Consider the following 23,247-nt stretch of genomic DNA (forward strand, 5'->3'; position numbering starts at 1 on the left):
AATTAGTAGACAGCTATACAAAGTAAGGGTATTAGTTTTATTGTGCATATAAACTTGTAAACATTCACTTATTAACTATATTAACAAGCACGGTGTAAGTGCCTACATGCAAACATGAACATATTACACTCGATGAGCGCGGACACGCGCTGTAAAATGCTGGCGTGAGGAAGTGCCACTGCAGAAGCGACCGAAGTGACCTTCGTGCTGTTGTCTATCGCTTCAACGCAAACTGAGCGCCGAGAACACACAGCACACACAAAGCTATGAGCTGCCGATGCACCTACACTAGAGTGTACTAGAATACGGTTGAGTGGGACGAGCGGCTGGGGCGGCGCATGCTTTGCAGTAAGGCGCCCGACGTGGAAAAATACTGTGTCGGCGCTGCAATCGAAGTGGATTGGGCCGCATCAAGGTCGTGCCGTTGGAAACTGCTGGCAATACTGCTCGGCAGGGTTATTCGCACTACTTCGTGCGCTGGTATTTGCGTTCAGACCGCTCATATGGTGTTTTCGAAAACGAAAACGGTTTTAGTTAGTCATTCTATATGCTAATCCTTGGTTGCAAGCCGTACGTGGAATTTTTTTTCCAGTCGATACTTAAGAAAAGAAAAGAAACGCCCGCGTGGTAGCCTAATTAGAAGCTATATAGTGGATACGGCGTTGCACTGCTAAACTGGAGCTCGCGGGTTCAATCCAGATCGCAGAATTCGATGGGAACGAAATGGAAAAAGACTCAGGTACTCCTATTTAGGTACACGTTAAAAAATACCAGGTGGTGAAAACTAAACCGGGTGCCTCATAATGATATCGTAGTTTTGCGTGGTTTTACTCTGCAGGGGGGAGTATGCAGAGTAAACTCAAGTATGCAGAGCTGACGTTTGGCTTATTTGCTATGTTGTATGCCACCTTAGGGTAATTTTCTCGAAGTTCGATAACAGTATTCGCTAAGCAGTTATTAAATCCGTTTGCTTCTTCATGCATTTGTCCTTTTCGAAAATTATTGCTTATGTAAATACGGTAGTTCCTGTTTTTCTTTCTGGACTGCAGACCCGCCGTGGTTGCTTAGTGGTTATGGTGTTGGGCTGCTAAGCACGAGGTCGGGGGATCATATCCCGACCACGGTGACGGCATTTTGATGGGGGCAAAATGCAGAAAACACCCATGTACTTAGATTTAGGTGCACATTAAAAAACCCCAGGTGGTCTAAATTAATCCGGAGGCCCCCCACTACAGCATGCCTCATAATCATATGGTGGTTTTGGCACGTAAAACCCCATAATTAAAAATTAGTTTCTGCACTGCGGGCATCTTTAGCTGCTTAAGTTTTCTTTCACTTCCTGCAGTGGGTGCATTTTTAGTCATATAATTTTTTTTCTACGGCGCTCTATTTATTGGAATTTAAAGGTGATGGAATTTGAAAACCAGCTAACAAGATTTATTTGAAGAAGGTAGTCTTTAACCACGTTAGCAAGGCTCTTTTATGTTTATTTGCATTAGTTAACTGCTAAAATTATTTGCATCATGTTCTTCCACACATTGTACACACCCTAACGAAATTTCCATCTGCCCTGTGATCTCTGTCGCCAATAATCCCAAATGGTCATTTGGGATCATACAGGCTTTTAAACAGGAGTTTAAATAATCTTATGGAATTCTTTTTAGGTATTGAGGCACATTGATTTTTTTAGTATGGATAAGGCAATATGGTAAATGAAAAAGTTCATAGGCATAATCTGGAACAAAAAAAAAAAAAAAGAAAGCCTTGCTCACTAAATACTAAACAGATGTTCAGTTCTGCTTGTACAAACATTCATACACCAATTACTAAACCAGCAACACCTCTGTTACCTCTACTTATTCCTGGCATAACACTTGAAATGAACCATTAGCATAACTTCAAATTGCATCTGATTGGCGTTGTGTTTGGGTATAGTACAGAGCCCGCTGGCTTGAGGGAAACTATGAGCCTAGCTAGAACGAACTAATGGTGATACTTTTTTTTTTTTCTTTTTGTGGCAGGAGGAGCAAGGCCGCAAAGACCTGCGTCACCTGTGCATATGCAGTGTGGACCCTCCAGGCTGCACAGACATTGACGATGCCTTGCACTGCAGGGAGCTACCCAGTGGAAACTACGAGGTAAGCTTGCTGATGAGCTCACTCACTAAGGAGCAGATGCACAACTGCCCCTTTAGTGCCATATGCCATTAGTTATTAGTAGAGCAGGTCACTGGCCAATGGGGAAAAACAAAAAAATTGTGCAGGAATGATCGACAATAATTACCACTGTATGTGGATGCTTCTAGAAACCTATATCTGATGCGCTTGAAGGTGTATATTTGCTGCATAAGGATGTTTAAGTAGCGTTTTGTTGTTTTATTGCATAATTTTATAGAGAACAGACCTGTTAACCAGCGCATCGGTTGCAGCAGTTTAGGTGGCCGTACTTATAAGCCGATTCGTCGTATGTGTCTCCAGCAGCGCGAGTGCTGGCGTGAAAGGCAACTGCCATTCATTCCTTCCTGCTGCTGCAACAGGCAGACAGCGCAGCGGGAGAAGAGAAGGAGCGCTGTCTTTCCTCAGCTCTTCACCACAGCATGTAAACCTTCACATGCCCCAAAGCTCTCGCGTGACAGTACATGCGTCTCGAAGCCACAAGTATTGTTGGCATTTGCCAATGAACGCACATCGCAACTTAGTTGCGCAAGGGCATGCACCCTTTGCCTTGGCGGTAAAGCTAGACCACCACCAACTGCCGACCACCAACCACAACAATGGGTGAAAGAGCCAAGGAATGCTATTTGCTTTAAAACAAAAATTGACGTCTGAAATCTGAAAATATCCATACTCACAACCATTCACACCCCTCATCACTCACTCACACTAGTGAAATGAGTATGAGCGAGTGTGCTCATGGGTGAGTGTGCTGGCATATGAGCAATAACTATGTATCTTTGTTCAACTGTATGTTGGGAGTTTCTCTTGCATAGACAACTCTGGCACAGATATTATACTGCTAATGCGAAGAAAAGGTTTGTTTCAAAACACAAACTGCCTCAGAAACATTGCTCTTTGCATTGCAAATTAATTTTTCTGCATGAACAGGTCTTCCATGCTATTTCTTCAGGTCGGAGTCCATATTGCTGACGTCTCCCACTTTGTGCGACCTGGGACAGCCTTGGACCAAGAAGCAGCCAACAGGGGCACAACTGTTTACTTGGTGGACCAGGTTAGTTGCCACTTGCATATGTGGGAACAGCAGTGCCCTTGAACGCGTGCTTGCTTTACTTGATTTCCCTGTGTTCTGTCTTTGCAGAGGATAGACATGGTCCCAGAGTTGTTGAGCTCGGACCTCTGTTCCTTACGAGGAGGAGAGGAGAGGCAAGATAAACAGCACTTTGGCCCACACTGATGTCACACTTCTGTTCATTGTGCATAGACCAATCCTACAGCTGTTTTGTGCACCATCTAGCTATAACGCAAAAATGCCAGCCCAAATTTCGGGGGTTTGGTAAAAAGAAATGCTAGCAAAGCTACGGAAGTTTGTGTGCTTTCGGGAAAACTAATCTTGCCACAGGTGGCTTTGTACAGCGCATTGGGACGCTATCACTAATGAAGGACTGCCATGAAACATATGCTAATACAGTGTCATGAGTATAATTTATTATTAACATTCAGTGTGTTCTTTGCTCATATGAAGTGTCATGAATAGCTTATCTTTCTGTTCCCTTCAAACATTGATAGCTTCTAATGTCCTAGCTATAGTAAAACACTGATGTCTTGCTTTTGCTTAGGTTGGCCTTTTCTGTAGTCTGGGAGATAACACCAGAAGCCGAGGTGGTCAATACGGACTTCCACAAGTCCATCATAAAGTCCAGGGTAAGGCAACTGCTCTGCAGGACTCTTTCTGTATTGTCAAATACTTCATGGTCAAACAATGAGGCAAATACAGTGTAGACCGCTTATAACGTAAGTCGCCGGAGTCGCCAATATCTGCACTATAAGCGGTACCGCACTATAACCAAAACAACTATTTTCAAGCCCTGCACGTATGCAAAACACGTAGACCAAGCAGCTGCGCGTATCCGAGAATTGAAGCGTGCGACTGGGAGTTTTGCATCCATTGAAATTTACGAACGTTGAAAGGGTAATGTCCAAGTACCCACGATCTTCCCATGAAGCAGACAAAGTAATAATTTAAAAAATGTCTCAGTTTCGACCGAAAGGTGAAGCATCAATTGCGATAGCAAATTAGTAGAGAGCTATAAGGAGTAGGGATAGTAGTTATATTGGCTGCATAAACTTGACACATTCACTTACTAACTGAATTAACAAGCGTGGTGTGAACGCGCTCAAGCAAACATGAATAGACTTGATGACCGCAGACAACCACTGTCAAAACGCGGGCGTTGGGAAACGCGGCCGCCGCTGCGAGCGAAGGTTCGTGCGTTCTATCGCTTCAACGGAAACCGAGCGGCGTAAGCACAGCGCATACAAAGGTCAGAGCCGTGTGGAGATCGCTTTCAAGATATGATGCGCGCGACAACACCGACAGCTGGCACAGGCGCGAATACATTGTTGGCAGAGTAGAAGCCGCCCCCCCCCTCCCTCCCTCTTGTGCTGCCTTCCCACTTTGCTCCTTTCGCGTGGGAGATTGCGTCGCCAGTTCCCCATGCCCCGGTTGCAAGATACGTATTTGGTGCCGCAGCACAGCGTCGCCCCCCTTCCCTCCCTCCCATACCCCACGGCCTTTCGCGCGATGGAAGTCGCGTTCGCTCTCCGCAAAGGCGCGCGTCTCCCGCGCGGTTTCACTCGCACATACGGTGCACGGTGACGATTTTATCGCCCTTGGACTCATGCTCCACATTTCATGTTGCTCCTCCACATCTCGCTCGTTGTTCTCCTCTCCCATCGGTGGGCGCACCTCGTTGAGAAGTGTGCTCACTACAGCCTTTGTTGGCGAGATTTTCCTGCGGAAGTCGCATTATAACCGGTATTTCGTCTCGCGCGGCTGCACTGTAAGCAGTATGCGTATACATGGAGTGACATGGGAAAATTAATGGGAGTCTGAAAAGACCGTACTATATCCGATCCTGCACTATAAGCGGTTACATTATAAGTGGTCTATACTGTACAGTAGAACCTCGTTGATGCGATTCCATTACATACGATTTCCCGGCGCTCGCGTTCACGATCTGGAACACAAGAAATGAGCTAAAACAGTTATTTTACTGGCTTGCTCGCCAAACTGCAATCGTACAATATGTTTTTGCATCATAGCAGCAGTTTCCTCACAATACTTGCCCACCCGTCTCACGAGAGAACACCAGCGCGCACTCAGTTTCCTATTCCAGCACCAGCACACCTCCTCCCGGCTCGTCACACATCGCATTCACAGCTATCGCTGCCAACCCTATTGTGATAAGCATCTTCACTTATCTATTTCACATTGTGTTGGGTGTAATGCCATTAGAAATATACTGCACGCTTTTAATAGGCGATAACCGAAATGCACCGCCAATTCCTGCTACAGGCAGCATGAAGTTAGCGTCAAGTTTCGCTCTGGCAGCATTTTAGCCATCGTCTCATGCCGCAATTATTTGTGCCGTTCTGCCACGTATAAACTTTCCGCCAAAATGCGCCACTTAAGCTGCTGACCCTGGCCAAATTTTGAAGAGCGCAAACGTAAGCTTGTTCAAGGTGCAACAATGAGAATGCGTGTCTTGAGGCGCTTGAGTCCCATCAGCTCGACGTGCGTTTGTGTCTCATGCTGAAGCGATTCACGCACCACTTTGCATTGCGTAGATGTCAACTAGATTTGAGTCTGTGAAATTTTTTAGTGACTTTGGATTGCAGGTTTTTCTGGTTAGTACGCTTTTCTTGCTTATTTTTACATGAGGTATTACTGTAAATAAAAAAAAAAAGAAATTCACGGAGAATTTACTGCTTCTTTTCCCTTTTTTTGCCTGCACAGTATTTAGAATCCTGCATTCTCAAATAGCCCAGCCGCCTGTCTTTCTGGGCCTTTATTTACAGGACTTCTCTCCCGTAAGAGTGTTTTTTCATTGGCTGGTGTTCAAGCATCCGCTACTCACGATAATGATGAGACAGTCGCTGCGGCTATGACTGATCTCAAACAGCACTTATGTACACCAACAAATCGAGAATGGAGGGCCTCTGGCAGTCTCTGTGTTTGTTTTGACGTTTGCTAATTTTGAAAAATTTTCTATTAGATCAGGGCTTGTTACTGTGGTAGCATCAAATACGCTTATTTATTTCCTGCAAAAGTGCATGCAATGGTTCATTTTCATTTTATTCCTCCTAAACAGGCCGCACTGACATATGCTGAGGCCCAAGCACTCATTGATGACAAAGCCAAAGGAGATGAGTTGGCATTAGGGTTGCGGGGTCTTAATAAACTTGCAAAGCTGCTCAAGGCAAAACGGATTGCGAGTGGGTAAGCAATGCACTGCAGTGTTTTGTACTCAGTGATCTCTCCTGGAGCTCAAAATATTAATTTTTTATTTGTTTGTTTTTACTCAGAGTGCTCAATGTTATTGACCAATGAATTAGGTGCTCCTTCAGAAATCATTGTTTTGGCCACTTGCTATGTAAGTAACTGGTAAAGAAATCTTAAGTGCAAACACCTGCATGCATTCATCCGCACCAGGGGTCTTCAACATAGGTGCTGCATAGCCCTTCTGTGCAGCCTATGTAACCCTCGAAAGGTTTTGCTCCATCCTTTTTGCAAGCTGCAGAAAGCCTGTTATCAGCACTTACATTCTCCCTCTGAATCCCTCATTCCAGCTTCCTGGAAGCTATCTGCTTTTTAGGCTGCACAGTGCCAGCGTTGAGTTGCTTCTAGAACACGCACAACACTCATACATGCAAGCATGCACAATCATGTTACACTGGTAAGAGCTGATGGTGCCTGTTAGAGGAGGCACTGTTGCTGCTGAAAGTGAGAACAATGTGGGTACTGAGCTTTGAGTGTTGTTTTGCCTTTTCCCATTAGCGTTCCATTAGTGTACTATTAGTAATTCTGGAATTGCTGAAAAAATATTTTTTAAATCTTTTTCAGTGCACTTACACTTGCGTCAACAGAGGTCAGGTTTCATGTGGATTCTGAAACTCACGACCCCATTGATGTCCAGACGAAGCAACTTTTGTGAGTGTTCTCTTTTTCTTAAATATTCACTACATACTAATTGAATGCAGACTCATGTTAAGAAGAAGCTTCACCTCAAGAGCTATCCAAATATATGGGAATGGTGAAATCGTTTTGCTCGGCATCTGATGAACTAATTTTGACATAGTTTATTGCATTTAGAATAAAATAGTGCAGTCTATGGACTGCTGGGAACTCTACTTTTGCTGCATTCTGATGACGCCTGTATGTTGTTGAATGCAAGACACATTACAAAATGTTTAAGCATGTATTGCAGTCTTTAGTGTATGGTTGAGCAAAAAGTGTGTTAGCTATCTTTCTTGCTGTTGGTAACAAAAACAATTTTTTTTTACTAAATTTGTTTTTGCTTGTGGGATTGGGTGTGGAGGGGGGGGGGGGGGCAGCTAGATTTTTTGGGCACTTCGGCAGTTATACAGTGAAATCTCGATACGGCATCTGCTGAACTAATTTTGACATAGTTTATTGCGTTTAGAATAAAATAGTGCAGTCTATGGACTGCTGGGAACTCTACTTTTGCTGCATTCTGATGATGCACATCAGCCTGTATGTTGTTGAATGTAAGACACATTACAAAATGTTTAAGCATGTATTGCAGTCTTTAGTGTATGGTTGAGCAAAAAGTGTGTTAGCTATCTTTCTTGCTGTTGGTAACAAAAACAAATTTTTTTTTACTAAATTTGTTTTTGCTTGTGGGATTGGGTGTGGGGGGGGGGGGCAGCTAAATTTTTTGGCCACTTCGGCAGTTATACAGTGAAATCTCGATACGATCTTCACGGGAACCGGAAAATAAAGCGTATCATCTGAAAATCGTATTATCCAACTCCACCCAGATCGTATTATCAGGAAAAAAAAAAAAGAAATGTATTATTCCGAAAAACATATTATGCAGAATCGTATCAACGAGATTTCGCTGTATTCCAGTTAACAATATCAGCCTCTTATCAATAATTGGTTCGAGCTGATGATATCCCATGTGGCTGGAAATATGACCAGAATCCAGGTTCTGTTTCTTACTATGGAGTTGGGAAAAAACTAACAAATTAAATGCGCTATCTTCCTGTGGATGGTCATTGGCTGGAGACCAGCCTTATCAGTTAATGCTATTACAGATTGCAATTTGTTAATGACAGGAAAAAAAGTACATTCTGCTGTCATTATCTGAATTACACTTCAACTGATATCCCACTTTGTAAACAATGTTAATTATTTAGTGCTTCTTCCTCATTAAGCATCATGGTCCTTTGCTGTTAAAATCCCCTGCTTAACAAGACGCCGATATAACCCTTGCTGAAACATCCAGGGAGACAAACTCAATGGTGGAAGAATTCATGTTGCTGGCCAACGGCTCTGTGGCCAAGCACATCTTCCAGGAATTCCCTGAATGTGCCTTGCTCAGACGGCATCCATCACCTGCACCGGCAAATCTGGAGCCTCTTGTGAAGGCTGGCTCCTCTAAGGCAAGTCGCTTCTCTTTCACAACATAGCTTCACATAACCAAGTGCATTTATGTGTTAGTATTGCATCCAGGGCGCATATTACGTAAGAATATTTTGTTATTTTCTATTCATTTCTTATCACTCATCGCAGCAAGTGGCCGATACTAGCCATAATGAAGGCTTGGCATCACACCAGCCAGTGACGAAGGGCAAAACTACTGAAAAATGACAAATAAGTATTTACATAGTGTGGCCCCAGAAGTGTGCTTTGGATGTCTGTGCATAACCTTCCTTGTCCATTTGTAAGAGAAAATCGTCAGTAGTGCGGTCAAATTATGTTAAAATGGAGTTAGATGGCTGCCGTATTTTATTCGCTGTAAATAACCATAGTTACCATTGTTAAATACAGTCGTAAATGACCTTGACATCATATTTCACATACTACACTGCAACTCACTTTCACAGTGCAAGTTCAATTTCATTTGCACAGTCCCAACTTGCCTGCAGCCTTATTGCAAGCCGATGAACATTGCTGCAAAAAAATTCATTGTTTCTTGCCCTAAACATGTATTTCGTTTGCGACATGGAGGAGAAGGCAGTCGAGGTGGTTTTATATTTTTTATGACGTGCTAGTCTTAAACGGCCTTGTTGTATGAAAACCAAGAGTAATGCACACAGTTCAGAACTGACTCTGTGGCATGAAATGTTTATTTATGCTTTTGTTTTAGCAGGAAAATGGTTTGATGTACAACCATTCCTTTCTAAATTTTATTTCACTATAGTTGGGGGGGCTCTTGCAGACGAATGTAACACAATCAAGTTAGGCTTAACTAGAATGCGTTATATTCATTCATCTTTCAGGACACTGTTTGAGGCCTGCATCGTCATACACAACAGGATAGTATCGTTTCGAAATCGCTCTCGTGTTATTGCTCGTAAGAGGTGTTCTGTGTTATAATCTCACTTTCGCTGTTCTTTTGTTCACTATAGTAGTCTACATTAACTATTACAGTAGGCTTCTATTAGCTTGAATCCGGTTAATTAGATCCCAGCCACTGCCCATGCATTGCTATGGGCCCAAAATTACTTTTTTTTTTTTTTTGGCCTTTGTCGGATAATTCAAACTTGACCAGTCAGCATGCCCGTGCCTGACCCCAATAATGACCCCTTTAGTGGTAACGTCTGTGTCAGCGGAGCTCAGGGGACAGTGAATGCGTTGAGCACATGTCATGTGTCGCCAAAAATGACATTTTTCGGCCAGCCCTAGGAAGACTTTCCAGCAATAACTGTAGGAGAATCGAAATCTGGGCCAGTTGGTACATCATTTACAGGAAAAACCATTCAAAAAGATCGAGGAGAAGAGAAAGGAATTCACACCACGACTGGTTTAGAAAGATTCCCAAAGATGCCCAGAGTCTTCCGAAGGACAAGAGAAAGGAATTCACACCACAACAACTGGTTTAGAAAGAAGCCCAAAGACACCCAGAGTCTTGTGGGTGTGAATTCCTTTCTCTTGTCCTTCGGAAGACTCCGGGAATCTTTCTTGTCCTTCATCTTTTTGACTGGTCTTTCCTGTAAACAATAACTGTAGCTCACAATGTTTGATTACAGTATTTACCTGATTCTAATGCGCTTTTTTAAAGAAAGTTGGACTGAAAATTGCCTGCGCAGTGCAATTGGACACAAAACCGAAACAGCTTTTGCAACGTTCACATGATTTGTCACATAACACAGCTGTATTGCAGCGAAGCTGACGGGCTGCAAAAATGTTTCATGCTAAGAAAATCGGGTGCGTATTAAATTTATACTTTGTTCAGAAATTTTAATGTCATTTCTGTGTTAGTTTACTACTTTGGACACATAGAAAGTGGGCATGCACGTTTAATTCGGGGGCGTGTTAGAATCGGGTAATTACGGCCAAATGAATCAGCGGTGTATGTTTGCGTTTTTCTGCATCTTGTTTAATTTGACGCGTCGGATAATTTGATCCATTTCGTCTATTCTATCGGGGTCAAATTAATGGAAGTCTACTGTATGTGAGTGCTGTGCAACACAGTTGTGACCTACATTTTTTTTTCTTTGTCTGAAAAATTACTGTTGAAATTTACAACATCCACTTAAGCGTCCACTTTTCTTTTTGCCTTTATGTTTTTGGTACAAAACAGGTTTTTCTCTCCATCTGAATAAGTGTCATTGGAAGAGATATGCAGTTAAGTGCAGCAGAATAGTAGATGAAGGGATAAGATTAGAAATCTTTATCTTTATATTTTTCCCGGGGGCAGGGTTAAGGTAATGCAAAGACAGGGACAATTGAAGGCATTTGGGAAAATACTTTTTTCTTGCAGTGAGTGAACTTAACTATGCGGGTGCTAACAGTGATGACAACAATCATATTCCTTTGGTAGGGCTTTGATTTGAAGGTGGACAGTGGGCTCCACCTGGCGCAGTCATTAGACAAGGCAGTCCTGCCAGACTGTCCCTACTTCAACGTGATGCTGCGCATGGTGGCGACACGATGCATGGCACGGGCGCTCTACTTCTGCAGCGGCTGCGTTGCCCTGGAGGACTTCTTTCACTACGGCCTTGCCATGTCCTACTACACTCACTTCACGTCGCCTATTCGGAGGTGCAGTAAGAGGCTATCTACAGTGGAATTATCATTGCTGCAAAACCCATACGGGTTTTGATGACAATTTTTCTCTTTCAAGAAAAATATATGTTGCACAATGGCAGCCTGTTTCCCAAAGTCAGCTTTACCGCATGGCTTTTAAGGTCATCTTTGCTGCTGTGCCTTCATGTTATGCGGTAAAGCATAAAAAAATTTAATTAACCGGAGTCTAAATAACGTAAGTCTACTGTATAAGTTCAGCTGCATTAGTAAATTATTCATTTGTGATTGCAATACCGCCACTCTAACATTGAGAGAAGGCTTGGTAAGCTGGAAGAGATGCAAAGAACGAAAGATGGTGGTGATGCCGCATCAGCTTGCCATAATGGCGTGAACTTTTAGAGCATCCTAAGGGTCTGCTTAATTGCTTACCAGCAACGAAGAGTTGCATTGCTTTCTAGAGGAATCAGAGGCTCAACCTAGCAAGCTTTGAGAACTTTTCCTGCACCAAAATGGGCACAAATAGTTTTATATCCGTGACGTCACATTGATGCACCGGTCAGTGGTTTTGGAACGTCATTCAGAAAAATGTCCCAAGGGCGAAGCATGAATGCGATAGCAACACAGCAATCGAAGTAAGGTGAGCAACAACACGCAGAACTGTTGTCGACGCCATTTTTGCCCGCGTTAGCTCAAAATGCGTGCGGCGTTGGTGACTGTTGCTGGAGCCTCTGATATAATAGGCACTTGGTGCCGCAGCTAAACGTCGCCTCCCTTCCCTCCCCTCCCCCACGGCCTCTCGCGCGTTGCTCTACATATATGGTGATTGGAAAAAGAGACGCCTACTTCTGCAGCCCTTAAGCGAGCACGGCGCAGAACGCGCGTTTGACTCCCCGTGAAAGACGCGCCCCTCGCGCCTTTCACTCGCACATACAGCGTTCGGCGCGCGGCGACGATGACGTCATACGGAACTTCACGGCGACGGCGACGGCGAGTTTTCTCTTCATTTTCTCCCGTTATAATCGTCACTTTTGTCACTGTGTGAATGAAAATTGGGCTTTGAAAGAATACTTCACAAGTCACTGATGTGATGTTGAACGTCATTCAGAAAAAGAAGTTTTCTCTTCATTTTCTCCCGTTGTAATCGTCACTTTTTTCACTGTGTGAATGAAAATTGGGCTTTGAAAGAATACTTCACAAGTCACTGATGTGATGTTGCAGTTCCGTGGGTTTAATTAATTTATTATGCAGAACTTAAGCAAGGTGTACTGTCACCAATAACAGTCAGATTGTAGCAATTGTTATTGCTAATATTCATGTCAAATTGAAGAACAGTACCAGCACAATTACATGTTCAGTGCACGTTATTAATAATTGTGACCCCCAGCTTAGTGCAGCAGTAAAAAGAAAGGATCACAGCAATTTTGCTTTGCAGCAATTTAAGAGCAGTTAGTTTCACAGTCACCCATACTTGCAACTGTTTTATGCCTGTGTGTCATGTGATGCACATGTTTTGCTCTTTTTTTCACATTGAACTACATATATGTTGATGTATATCAAACTTGTATGCATTTATCCTAGTTTTGTGTGAACTGATTTGATGCATGCAGTTATACTGTTTCTGCATGTAGGACTGCACACGTTCATGGGGCTTTCCACAACACAACATGATGTATTTTACCCACAGCAAATTTTTCTATAGGAGGGCTTTATGCTGGAAAACTAATACTCTATATATTATATTGTCAAAGTCCTTGTCTCGTGAAGCCACACACACGTACACTATAATGCTGATTGTCCTGCTGCAATGTGTCATATCTTTGTATTACGGGACACTTCTGTCTACAGTCAAACATCGTTGCAACAAAGCACTATCTGACACGAAAATGCCTTCATTATATCCAATATTCATTATAAGGAGTTATTTATTACAGGCTGATATCAACAAGAAACATTTTAGATTTACGTTGTTATATCCACAAATTTGTTATATCTTTGTTTGTTATGTCGAGGTTTGACTGGATTATGCTTTCTGTGAGTCAGGCTTTTTTATTTTGGCAGGTATGCCGACTTAATGGTACATCGACTGCTTGCTGTTTGTGTTGGGGCAGAGGGAACATACCCACAGCTCGTCCACAAGGAGAAATGCCAGGTAAGAAATAGCTGAAGCTATTGTTCTCACATAGACATGCCAGTGTGTATGTAGGTGTGTAATAGCTTTTGAATGCAATAACATTTGTTAAGTTATTCAAATCACTGGAATGCACAGCACTGGATAACATTTAACACTTGCCAGTGCTAAAGTTTCTCGTGCAAATTTCTAAGCGAAGCTTTATAGGCTCACAAGTGGCAGCGCGGCGCTGGTAGTGGTGACACGCTGAAAAGTGGGCCGATCCTGAAGGGTCCAAGCTCTATGGCATATACCAGGGACAAAAAGAAAGAGAGAAAGAAAAAGAGAGAATCAGAGAAAGGGGGGTGGGAGAAAGAAAATCACCAGGAAGGTCAGATACACACACGACAAGCTTTGCTGACCCCCATTTTCTCGACAGGGAAAGGGCTGCTGATTTTTTCCCATAAGAATTGCAACAATGCATGATGGAATGTCAATGGAGAATATGGGCTCAAAGTGCATACTCCACTGTCCTGAAAGATGAAATGTTCTGCTGGCTAGATGGCAGGGGCCCTTGGCATCCACAGGGGCTTTGGGCAACAGGGGTTCTGCGAGGAAGAAGCAGCACGAGAGGCTGCATTGATGACGCACGGTGTACCTTATTTTGACAAAACCACATGTTCAACATGCAGCACTGTGTAGTTGGCCTGCTTGTCCATAACTGTACTTTGATAACTGAATCAACCCACGTGACCCAAGGACCCGAGTGGCTGTTTTCATGGCATACTTAAGCTAATAATTTTTCATTATGGGAGTTGTTAGTGGAACATTACCCGATGTAGTTTCTTAAATCATAAGACAGCTGCATGTACCCAGGCAGAATCAAGTTCTTTCCATCATATTTGGGAAAATGTATGGGGTCATCCGTATTAAAGGAACACCTAATTCTCTAGCATTCAGTACACTATGTGTTGAATTTTTATTCCCCTGCGTGAGAAATAAGTGACCTACAGTGTAGACCGCTTATAACGTAAGTCACCGGAGTCGCAAATATCCGCACTACAAGCGGTACCGCACTATAACCAAAGCAACAATTTTCAAGGCCCGCACATATGCAAAACATGTGCACCGAGCCGCCACGTGTATGCGACAGTCGAGGAATGCGGCTAGAACGTTTGCATTCAATTTACAGTCGAATCTCGTTAATTCGAACCAAATCACGCGGCGGCGCCTCCGACTGGCATTGTTCTGCCATAGAGTAAAAGCTTAGGGGAGACCCCTCAATGTCGCGCGCGAACAAACCAAAAAATAAAAAAGAAAGAAACCGCGGCGGACATTTCACTCTCTCTCAAATAGCAAGGTCGCCGATTTTGCGTTTCGCCGGAACATGCGTGTACGTGCCGACGTCTCAGCCACGCTACCGTAGCCACGCGTAGAAAACGGCAGTGAACCCTTCTTTCTCCTTTATGCTTCCTCTACTTTCTAGTCACATGTTGACCTTGCACGCTGCGGCTACGGCGCAAAGGGAAGCAACGGTGCTGTCCCAGGCCGGCCAACGAAACTACCCGCGCCGGCAAACGCCCGCTTCCCGATAACGGCAGAAAACGAAACTTCGGGGAGCGGGCGCCGGGCCGGCTGTAGCGGCGGCGCATGCACGGCGGCAGGCGCGCACGGTGACAGTCGAAAGCGAGGGAGCTATGAAGGAGGGTGAGGGGAGCCACCGAAGCGGCGGAGTTGCCGAGGCGAAATCCGCTTCCCTGCCGCCCTCCTCCCTCACATTCCACGGTCTCCGCGTGCGCTCTTCGCCGTGCCATGCCGGCGCCGCCCGCTCGCTCACTGAAGTTTCGTTTACTGCTGTTATCGTGAAGCGAGCGTTGGCCGTTTTGTGGCCCTTGCTCGCTATGCACGCCGTGACATTTCACGACTCGCACTCAAGATTCTGGTTACAGCCTCACTGGCTGTTCGTTCACACCACGTGCCCTTCTCCTCCACTTCATCTTTCTTCCTCGAGCACTCCTTGGGGCGCCCGTTTGAGGGGAGCGTTCGCTGTCTCCGCTGACTTCCGTACTGCCAGGCAGCTGCACTGTAACAGGTATTTCGTTTGCCCGCAACTGCACTATAAGCGATACGTGTATACATGGAGTGCTATGGGAAAATTAACGGGAGTCTGAAAAGACCGCACTATATCCGGTCCTGCACTATAAGCGGTTACGTTATAAGTGGTCTATACTCTATATGAACCCTAATGCAGATATCTATTGACAAAACATTGTTCTGTAGGCCTTTATTTCAAATTGAAGCTGCCATGAGAGCTTGAATACTAATCAAGTGTTCCTCCTAAGAGTGGGTGAACCCTTCATGGATATGTGGCTAAATTCAACATTAAAATGTCAACATCAGGGGACGTAGTCTTGGGCGGTCGCTTTCAGGCGATATCACTTTCAGTGTGCGTTTATTGGCTGGTTGAGCAAAACCGGATGAGTTGATTGGCTGATTGAGCACTACGTCATTTGAAGGCCAAGAGTGATCGTCCGATAATACATTCTCAGATCTCGTATAATGCTGAGCTCTGTTCAGACTCTTCGTGCTAATGTCAAAGGATATGTGTATTTTAATTCCTCTTGTTTTCTCTTTGGCCACCTCAATTGCAGGAGCTGTGCAATAATCTCAACTATCGTCACAATATGGCACAGTATGCTGGCCGAGCATCAGTGGCCCTTTACACCCAGGTATTTTTTCTCTTGGGCATTGCATTAACACCATCATACCCTCTTTTACTCAGCAAACACAGTAAAACCTCATCATAGTGTTTGTAATGGAACCATGGAGAGAGAACATAGGAATCATGAAAACACAAGATTTACAAATCCCCCAGAATGAACTAAAGTTTGTCTGGCTATCACCTGAATATTGTTTATTTCTCCACACTTCGCCTTCAATGCCTTAAAAAAAAATTAAGATTGAAGTTCATACCAGTGATGTTATTGGCATTATTGTGACTGACTTTAACATGCAACAAGATTTTTTCCAGTTTGCGTCCAATAGCTACTGCCAGTCAATGACAATTGTGAGGAAAACATCATACTACTAGAAAGTTCTCGCACATCTAACTGAGACCTATTTACGCATCTTATAAAGTATTTTTTACACATTAACTTGCATATGTCCTATGCATGTGGCTAAATTTACAACAAACTCTTATCCAAAATGTAACGCATGATGCGGTAATATCACAGAGAAACGTGTTAAGCCAGAATACAGTATGTGGGCTTTGCCCAGGAACCATGCAAGGAAGATGCAGCAGCTAGGAAAAAGCAACGTAACAGGGTTTGACTCTATTGCCATATGCACAGAGGGATTATAAGTATTTTTAACTGTAGTAGCTGACTGCTTTCACGTAGGTAATAAGAAAATTAGCAACTTAGGTGGTGCCTAGTTGTATACAGTCAACGACCGATTTTCCGGACCGGCCCGACAATTCGGATGCCTTCGCGGCACCGCCACGTACCCCAGAGTCAATGTGTAAGAACGTCTGAAATTTCGGACGCAAAAAACCTTCGGCGTCCAAATTTCCGGACTTTTGCCATGATCGCAGATCTGAAACGGCATTAATCAAAGCCATCAACTCCGCCATTTTCATTATCTTGCTGCCTCAAACCGGCGCTCTCGCACGCAGATCCACTGGCAGCCGTAGCCACAACCAGGGCAACACTAGGCCTAGCTACTTCGACATTCGCTACCAAGCTTCTTGCTGTTCAGTGCCATGTTTTTCATTGAAACAATGTGCCGCTGTTAGCAGTGGCGCTGACTCCGCCTTTGTAATCCTCGCTAATGGCTTCGAAGCTTGCAAAGCACGGCGCGTTGCATAATACCGGTTCTCGAAAGTCAGCTTCGCCTCAATACAGCTGTGTTACGCGGTGAAGCATACGCGATGTATTGCGGTGAAGCATATCAAGAGTAGGAAGGGGAAATTGTCACGGGACACGGTATGTTTTTCTTGATTATACTCACGGTCACCCGCCGTTTCCTATCGCAGTATGAGCACAGATACGTCTAATAAGTGTACTGGCAGGCCTTTAGAGCTATTTCGGACGTGCCTTTGGCGATTTGAGTCCTTGGGGGCAGTAAAAGGCATGCATTCATTTTTTCGGACTGCCCGATTTTTTGGACGTTTTCGCGGCTCCTAGTGAGTCTGAAAAATCGGACGTTGACTGTATTAACAACCTAAGAATTACTTATTTTGGATAACTTGAATGACTACTTATGTAAAATTTGCCTTTGCGTTTTACTCCTTCTACACTAGTTCCATCAGGCACTTCTTTACTCTCGTATCCTTGATCCTTTCTTTTTTTTTATTCTGCAGGCGTTCTTCCAAGACAAAGTGGTTGACGAAGAAGGATATGTGCTCTTTGTTCGTGAGAATGCTGTGCAGGTTTTGATGCCTCGTTTCGGCCTGGAAACAACATTGTTTCTTAAAGAAGAGGGCTGGAAGTATGACGAAGAGGTGGGTGCCAATAGTGCAGATGATATGCAATCACACCAAGTCATTTTCATTTTTCTTTCTTGCACACTTCAATTGTGCGTTACGTAGCACAACTCCTGCAGCTGCTAAAGTAAACGAGCCTGTGCTAGCCACATCTTGTGGTCATTCGTATCAAGTCTGCCCCATGTAGACTGTTTTCTGCATCTCTCATTGCATGCAGAAAGGCACAGTGTGGGATGCATTTTATCCAGAAAAGTAGAGGCATGTAGCACCACGGCGCGGTATAGGAGTTTTTTTTTTCTTGGTTGCAGGCGTGTACGCAGTCATTTGGGGACATCACATTGCATCAGTTCGATCAGCTGGTTGTGCAAGTCTCAGTGGACAGCCGTAACATCCAACATCAGAAGGTGGTGATCAAGATAGTGGAACCTAAGGCAAGTCCTTTATTTTCTTGTTTTCTTCTTCATCTAACAATATGTTATCATCTGTGCATACAGAACTTGAGGAACAGTGCATCGCAACTATGCACTGTGTTGGCTCTTGCATGTGCTCTGGGGTTAAAGGAACGACAACACAGTAGTGCAAACAATGAAAAGGGCATTTATTACACCTTTCATACACTAATGCCTGCTAGCCGAATTACTACACTGATGGGCGCGTGACAAATCGAGGAGGTCCGACTCACCACGACTGGATAGTGAGCGAATATGTTCACCCCATGCTGGAAACCAACGCCTAGTCATTAGGGTGTACAGTCACGCCAACGGTGGCGCGTTCGAACGTTCATCCATTCCGGTGCCCCGCTTCAAGGCCTCGCGAGATGGTCTTGGAGACTGTGTGTCGGCACACGCGCGTTACGTCGGCACTGCTCGCCGATCACAAGCCAAAGAGGGACAGCCTTCTCCCTTTTGTGCCCGCGTAAGCCCGCCCTTAGGTGGCATTAGCAGCGCAACACTCGCTCAATCTCTCGGTACTACTATGCAACCACACCGACCGCCGCCGGCATAAAGCCACACAGCGAAGCTGGATTACAGGAAACGGGAGCGTTGTGGCGAAAACAACATCAGGGAACACATGACAGTCGCGTATCCCCACAACTGTTGGCTGCAGGCAGCAAGAAAGTTTGTCCTAAATTTTACATTTGGCCATTCGCGTGTACAGTCACGCCAATGGTGGCGCGTTCGAACGTTCATCTATTCCAGTGCCCTGCTCCGAGGCCTCGCGTGAGACAGTCTTGGAGAGAGTGTGTCGGTGCACGCGCATTACTTCGGCGCTGCTCGCCGATCACAAGCCAAAGAGGAACAGCCTTCTCCCTTTCGTGCCCGCGTAAGCCCGCCCTTAGGTGGCGTTAGCAGCGCAACACTCGCTCAATCTCTCGGTACGACTCTGCAACCACACCGACCGCCGCCGGCATAAAGCCACGCAGCGAAGCCACACAGCAAAGCCGGACAGGAGACGGGAGTGTTGTGGGGAAAACAACATCAGGGGACACGTGACAGTCGCGTATCCCCACAACTGTTGGCTGCAGGCAGCAAGAAATTTTGTCCTAAATTTTACATTTGCCAAAGGAAATATCTTTAAAAAAAAAAGAATGCGTAAGCTCTTTTTTTAAATTCCGTGTGCAACTTTAATCTGGTATCAACCGTTCTATAGAGGGCGCTGCCATTTTGCAATCACAGTGCCCTCTATCGTCCGGCGCCATACTGGTATGTGGGATCACCCTAGAAGGTGCAAGGCGAACATGCTGTTAACGACGAGTGGCAAGTTTTTGCGTTTTACTGAGAGGTATCGACAATATTTTGGGTTTGGGAAACCTCTTAGCGTGTTTTAATTCTTACAGCTCTGCCCACAATCAAAATAGAAAGCTAGTCAAGTATGCACATTATTGATACATAACATACATGCAGCATGTTATTATTGTAGTATGTCTAGCCTTGAACTCTATTGAGGTATCACTCAGGTGACAACAATCAGAGGTGTCTCCGCGTGCTATGGGGTGTGCCGCACAGCGTACATCCCAATATACGGGCAGCTGTGAAGCTGCCAGGAAACATGATTTGCTAGCCTTCGTGCTCCTAAAATACAGTCGACGACCGATAATTTGGACTCCACGGGAAAGGTAATGAAGTCCAAACTATCGAATGACCAAAAAAATGGATGCACGAAAAACAATCACTTTATTTACACCTTAATGCCCCTGGGGATGAAAAAAGTTGTCGATGCATTGCTGCACGCACTTCCGCTTACGTGCAACCAAGTCCGCCTGGATCTCCGCCAGTGTGGTATGATCGCTGTATGATGATGAAAGAACAGCGAAGGCTCGAGTTAGGTCCTCATGTGACAGCTACGGAGCACACGGCACTACCTCATCTGAGTCATAAAGTCGCTGTTTGGCGGTTGCAGAACCTGCTCAATAATGTCATCGTCGTTCAATTCGGCACACGACAACACTGCACTGTCGATGTCTGCAAATTCCTCAAACGTAACTGTGTCTGGGATCGGCACACCGCAGCCTCGCAGGTCATTAATGATGTCCGCATTTGCGCCCATTGTGCTAAGTGGCAGTTCAGGCTCTTCCATTGCAGAGTTGGGTTCATTGCCGAATGTAAATCCGGCGCGCCGGAAGCAATTGCCGATTGTGTCTGCTGACACTGCCTTCCAGGCATCAGCAAGTATACTAACGGCGGACATCAAGTCGACGTACTTAATTTGATTATCTAAGCACAGCAATACGCGGTGCAGCAAGCAAGAACGGTACAGCACCTTTAAATTCTTAATAAAGCCTTTGTCCGTAGGCTGGAGAATACTTGTTGTGTTTGGCAGGAGGAATTCTAGTTCTGTCGCTTTCAGACAGATGATTGGCGCCTGGGCACTGCGTTTGTCCACGAGGAGAAGAACCTTGTGCATCTGCAACTCAAACTTCCAATCCGGTTTTCGTACGTATGCTTCGAACAGGTTTTGCGTGATCCACGCCTTGGTGTTGGCTTCGTACCAGACGGGTAAAGTTCTTTTTTCCTTGAAGCATCGATGGTTTTTCGATTTTCCGACCGCCAGCAGTGATAGCTTTTCTGTCCCCGAAGCGTTGCGAGCAGCCACAACAGCCACCATAATCGTCAACAAAGAACACCGGAGCAGCATTTTGCTCACCCGATATAATCCCCTCCAAGCCGAGGAAGCGGCCATAGCTCTCGCGCTCTCCCAAACACAGGTTGAAGTCATAGTGACCGACTCCCAACAGGCGTGCCGCAACTTTGCTAGCGGCAGAATTCATGCCACTAGGCTCAAGATCATCAATCAAAAGCCGCCAACCAGATCAGTCATGATCATCTGGGCGCCAGCTCATCACGGCATTCCTGGCAACGAGGTTGCCAACCATGTGGCTCGAGATTTGACCCACCGAGCCAACGCCGAGGAATCTGAACCCGAGTGCATGCACCCTCTAGTCTCATACCAAGACATCACACAACACTACAAGCTAACCCGCAGAACATATGCACCCCCACACAAGTCACTACCTAGAGAGCAGGAGCGATTCCTCCGAGCTCTACAGGTTAATACATTCCCCCACCCAACCAGAAACCATCTCATAGCCCCTACACAATTCTTTCCGCAATGCCGCTTCAGCGCAGAGCCCAGGTCTCTCAGGCACATAGTAGGGGCTTGCAGAGAGGCACCACTCAATCCTCCGAACCCTTACTACACCAACAAGCTTTGGGAGAGAGCCTTGGCCAGCTCCGACCTCGAAGATCAGCAACGGCTGATTGCGAGGGCCCAGGACGCGGCCCGAGCTCAAGGCATTCTTGAATGAGGACGCCTTGTAAAGGCGAGAGCCTTTTCGAAGGAAAGAGCAGGCTTCGATTTGGGCAGTCTTGGTTCAAGTGCGGCAGGGGCACTCACTTGGGGACTGTTCTCGCCTGAAGGCATTGCGCTGGTAGGTTGTATGGGCGGCGGCTCTACACGAACACCTGTACCGGTGGTCGGAGGATTAGACAGCTCCAAAATATGGTGTCGCAGCAGTCCCAGGGCGCCTGTGGCCTGGTCTTCACATTCCAGTGCGGAATCGTAGTCAGCTACGACCTCATCGTCGGACATCTCGGCATGAAGCTCACTGTTGATCTTCGTGAGCTCATTCGTGCTCTTCTTGAGACGCTGAAGGATAGTCCGGAGCTATGCCAGCTTGAATTCGTTGGCTTCAATGAGGTCGTTGATCTCTTTCACAAGTTGCGTCTGCTGAGCTCTTCGAGCTGCACGCATCTTCTTCAAGCGCTCCATGGCCCATCCAAGTCGAAGTCCTGCTCTCGGGTTTTTGGCACCAAATGTAAAGGCGCGAGCCTTTTCGAAGGAAAGAGCAGGCTTCGTCGTCGGGGACTGACAAGCCTTGAGACAATACGTCAGCTCGTCTTTAGGGTTTCATTTCTTCTTTTCCTTTTTCGTGTCCATGCACCAAATTCGTCGTGCCACGCGCCCCCCTCCAAACCTCGTTCTCGTCGGCTTCTATGCGCCGCACAGTGTAGCAGACGACGCTACCACTATACTTGAAACAGGCGTTTCAACACGCCTCTCCAAAGCTGCATTTACATATTAAAGATGTTTATTCTCTCTCTCTCTTTCCTTGCTGAGCTTCCCTCTGTGGCAAGGTTATTCAGACCGGGCAAGTGTCTTATCTGGCAGCAGCTTATAAAAAAGTCTGGTCTCATCGAGGTTGAAGGTGTCGTCCGGTGAATAGCACCAAAGTAGCTCAACAAGCTTTCCATTGCAGTAGTTCGCTACCAGTGTGTTATCCACTGCACCACTTTCACCTCACATTATTTTGAAAGCGATGTCGTAGCGCTTCCTAAAGTTTCTAAGCCAACTGTTACTGAACTTAAACCCGTCAATGCCAAGTCGAAGTGCGAGGGTCTCGGCCTTTTGCTTCAAAAGGTGGCCAGAAACGGGAAAACGTTGAGCGACGGTAGCGTTTAGCCAGATGCTCAACGGTTCTTCTAACTTTGGATAAAGACCTTGGTGCACCCGTTTCTGTTCACTTGCTGAAGATTTCTCCGTAGCGCCTAAAATCTTCTCCTTATTCTTCATGTAGTCCGATATGGTTTGTTTAGAAACACTGAATTCTCGGGCAACTTCGACCTACGAACGGCCACTTAGCACTTGAATGATAGCCGCCTTCTTCGCCATGTCAGCGTTGTATATTTGTAACGTTTCATCGGCATGGTCTTCAGCGCAGACTGTGAAGACACCATTGGCGCCATTTGACGCAGAATTCTTAGGAGACAGCAAGGTGCTGTCTAGAACACAAAACTGAATGAACAAGCGAAGAACGCTGTACAGAAGGCAAACAGAATCGTGATAGCACACCGATAGCGGGAGCAGCCCATGCGCAGGGATGCCGGAACAGGAAGTGATGATCGTGATGTTTATGCGACCT

At 45.4% G+C, this 23,247-nt stretch overlaps 1 protein-coding gene across 1 annotated transcript in view; it reads left to right on the forward strand.

Annotated features, from left to right (window-relative positions):
* LOC119449798 (exosome complex exonuclease RRP44-like) overlaps positions 1-23,247 on the forward strand; it is a 47,932-nt gene that overhangs the window by 8,405 nt on the left and 16,280 nt on the right. Inside the window, exons 10-21 of the mRNA XM_037713067.2 lie at positions 2,022-2,138; positions 3,127-3,228; positions 3,316-3,380; positions 3,794-3,878; positions 6,329-6,456; positions 7,081-7,167; positions 8,489-8,645; positions 11,030-11,250; positions 13,294-13,384; positions 15,994-16,071; positions 17,706-17,846; positions 18,137-18,259. Of these exons, the coding sequence (XP_037568995.1) occupies positions 2,022-2,138; positions 3,127-3,228; positions 3,316-3,380; positions 3,794-3,878; positions 6,329-6,456; positions 7,081-7,167; positions 8,489-8,645; positions 11,030-11,250; positions 13,294-13,384; positions 15,994-16,071; positions 17,706-17,846; positions 18,137-18,259 (1,395 nt within the window). The remainder of the gene's footprint in view (positions 1-2,021; positions 2,139-3,126; positions 3,229-3,315; positions 3,381-3,793; positions 3,879-6,328; positions 6,457-7,080; positions 7,168-8,488; positions 8,646-11,029; positions 11,251-13,293; positions 13,385-15,993; positions 16,072-17,705; positions 17,847-18,136; positions 18,260-23,247) is intronic.

Source organism: Dermacentor silvarum, chromosome 4 (genome assembly GCF_013339745.2).
Source record: "Dermacentor silvarum isolate Dsil-2018 chromosome 4, BIME_Dsil_1.4, whole genome shotgun sequence".
NCBI lineage: Eukaryota > Metazoa > Arthropoda > Arachnida > Ixodida > Ixodidae > Dermacentor > Dermacentor silvarum.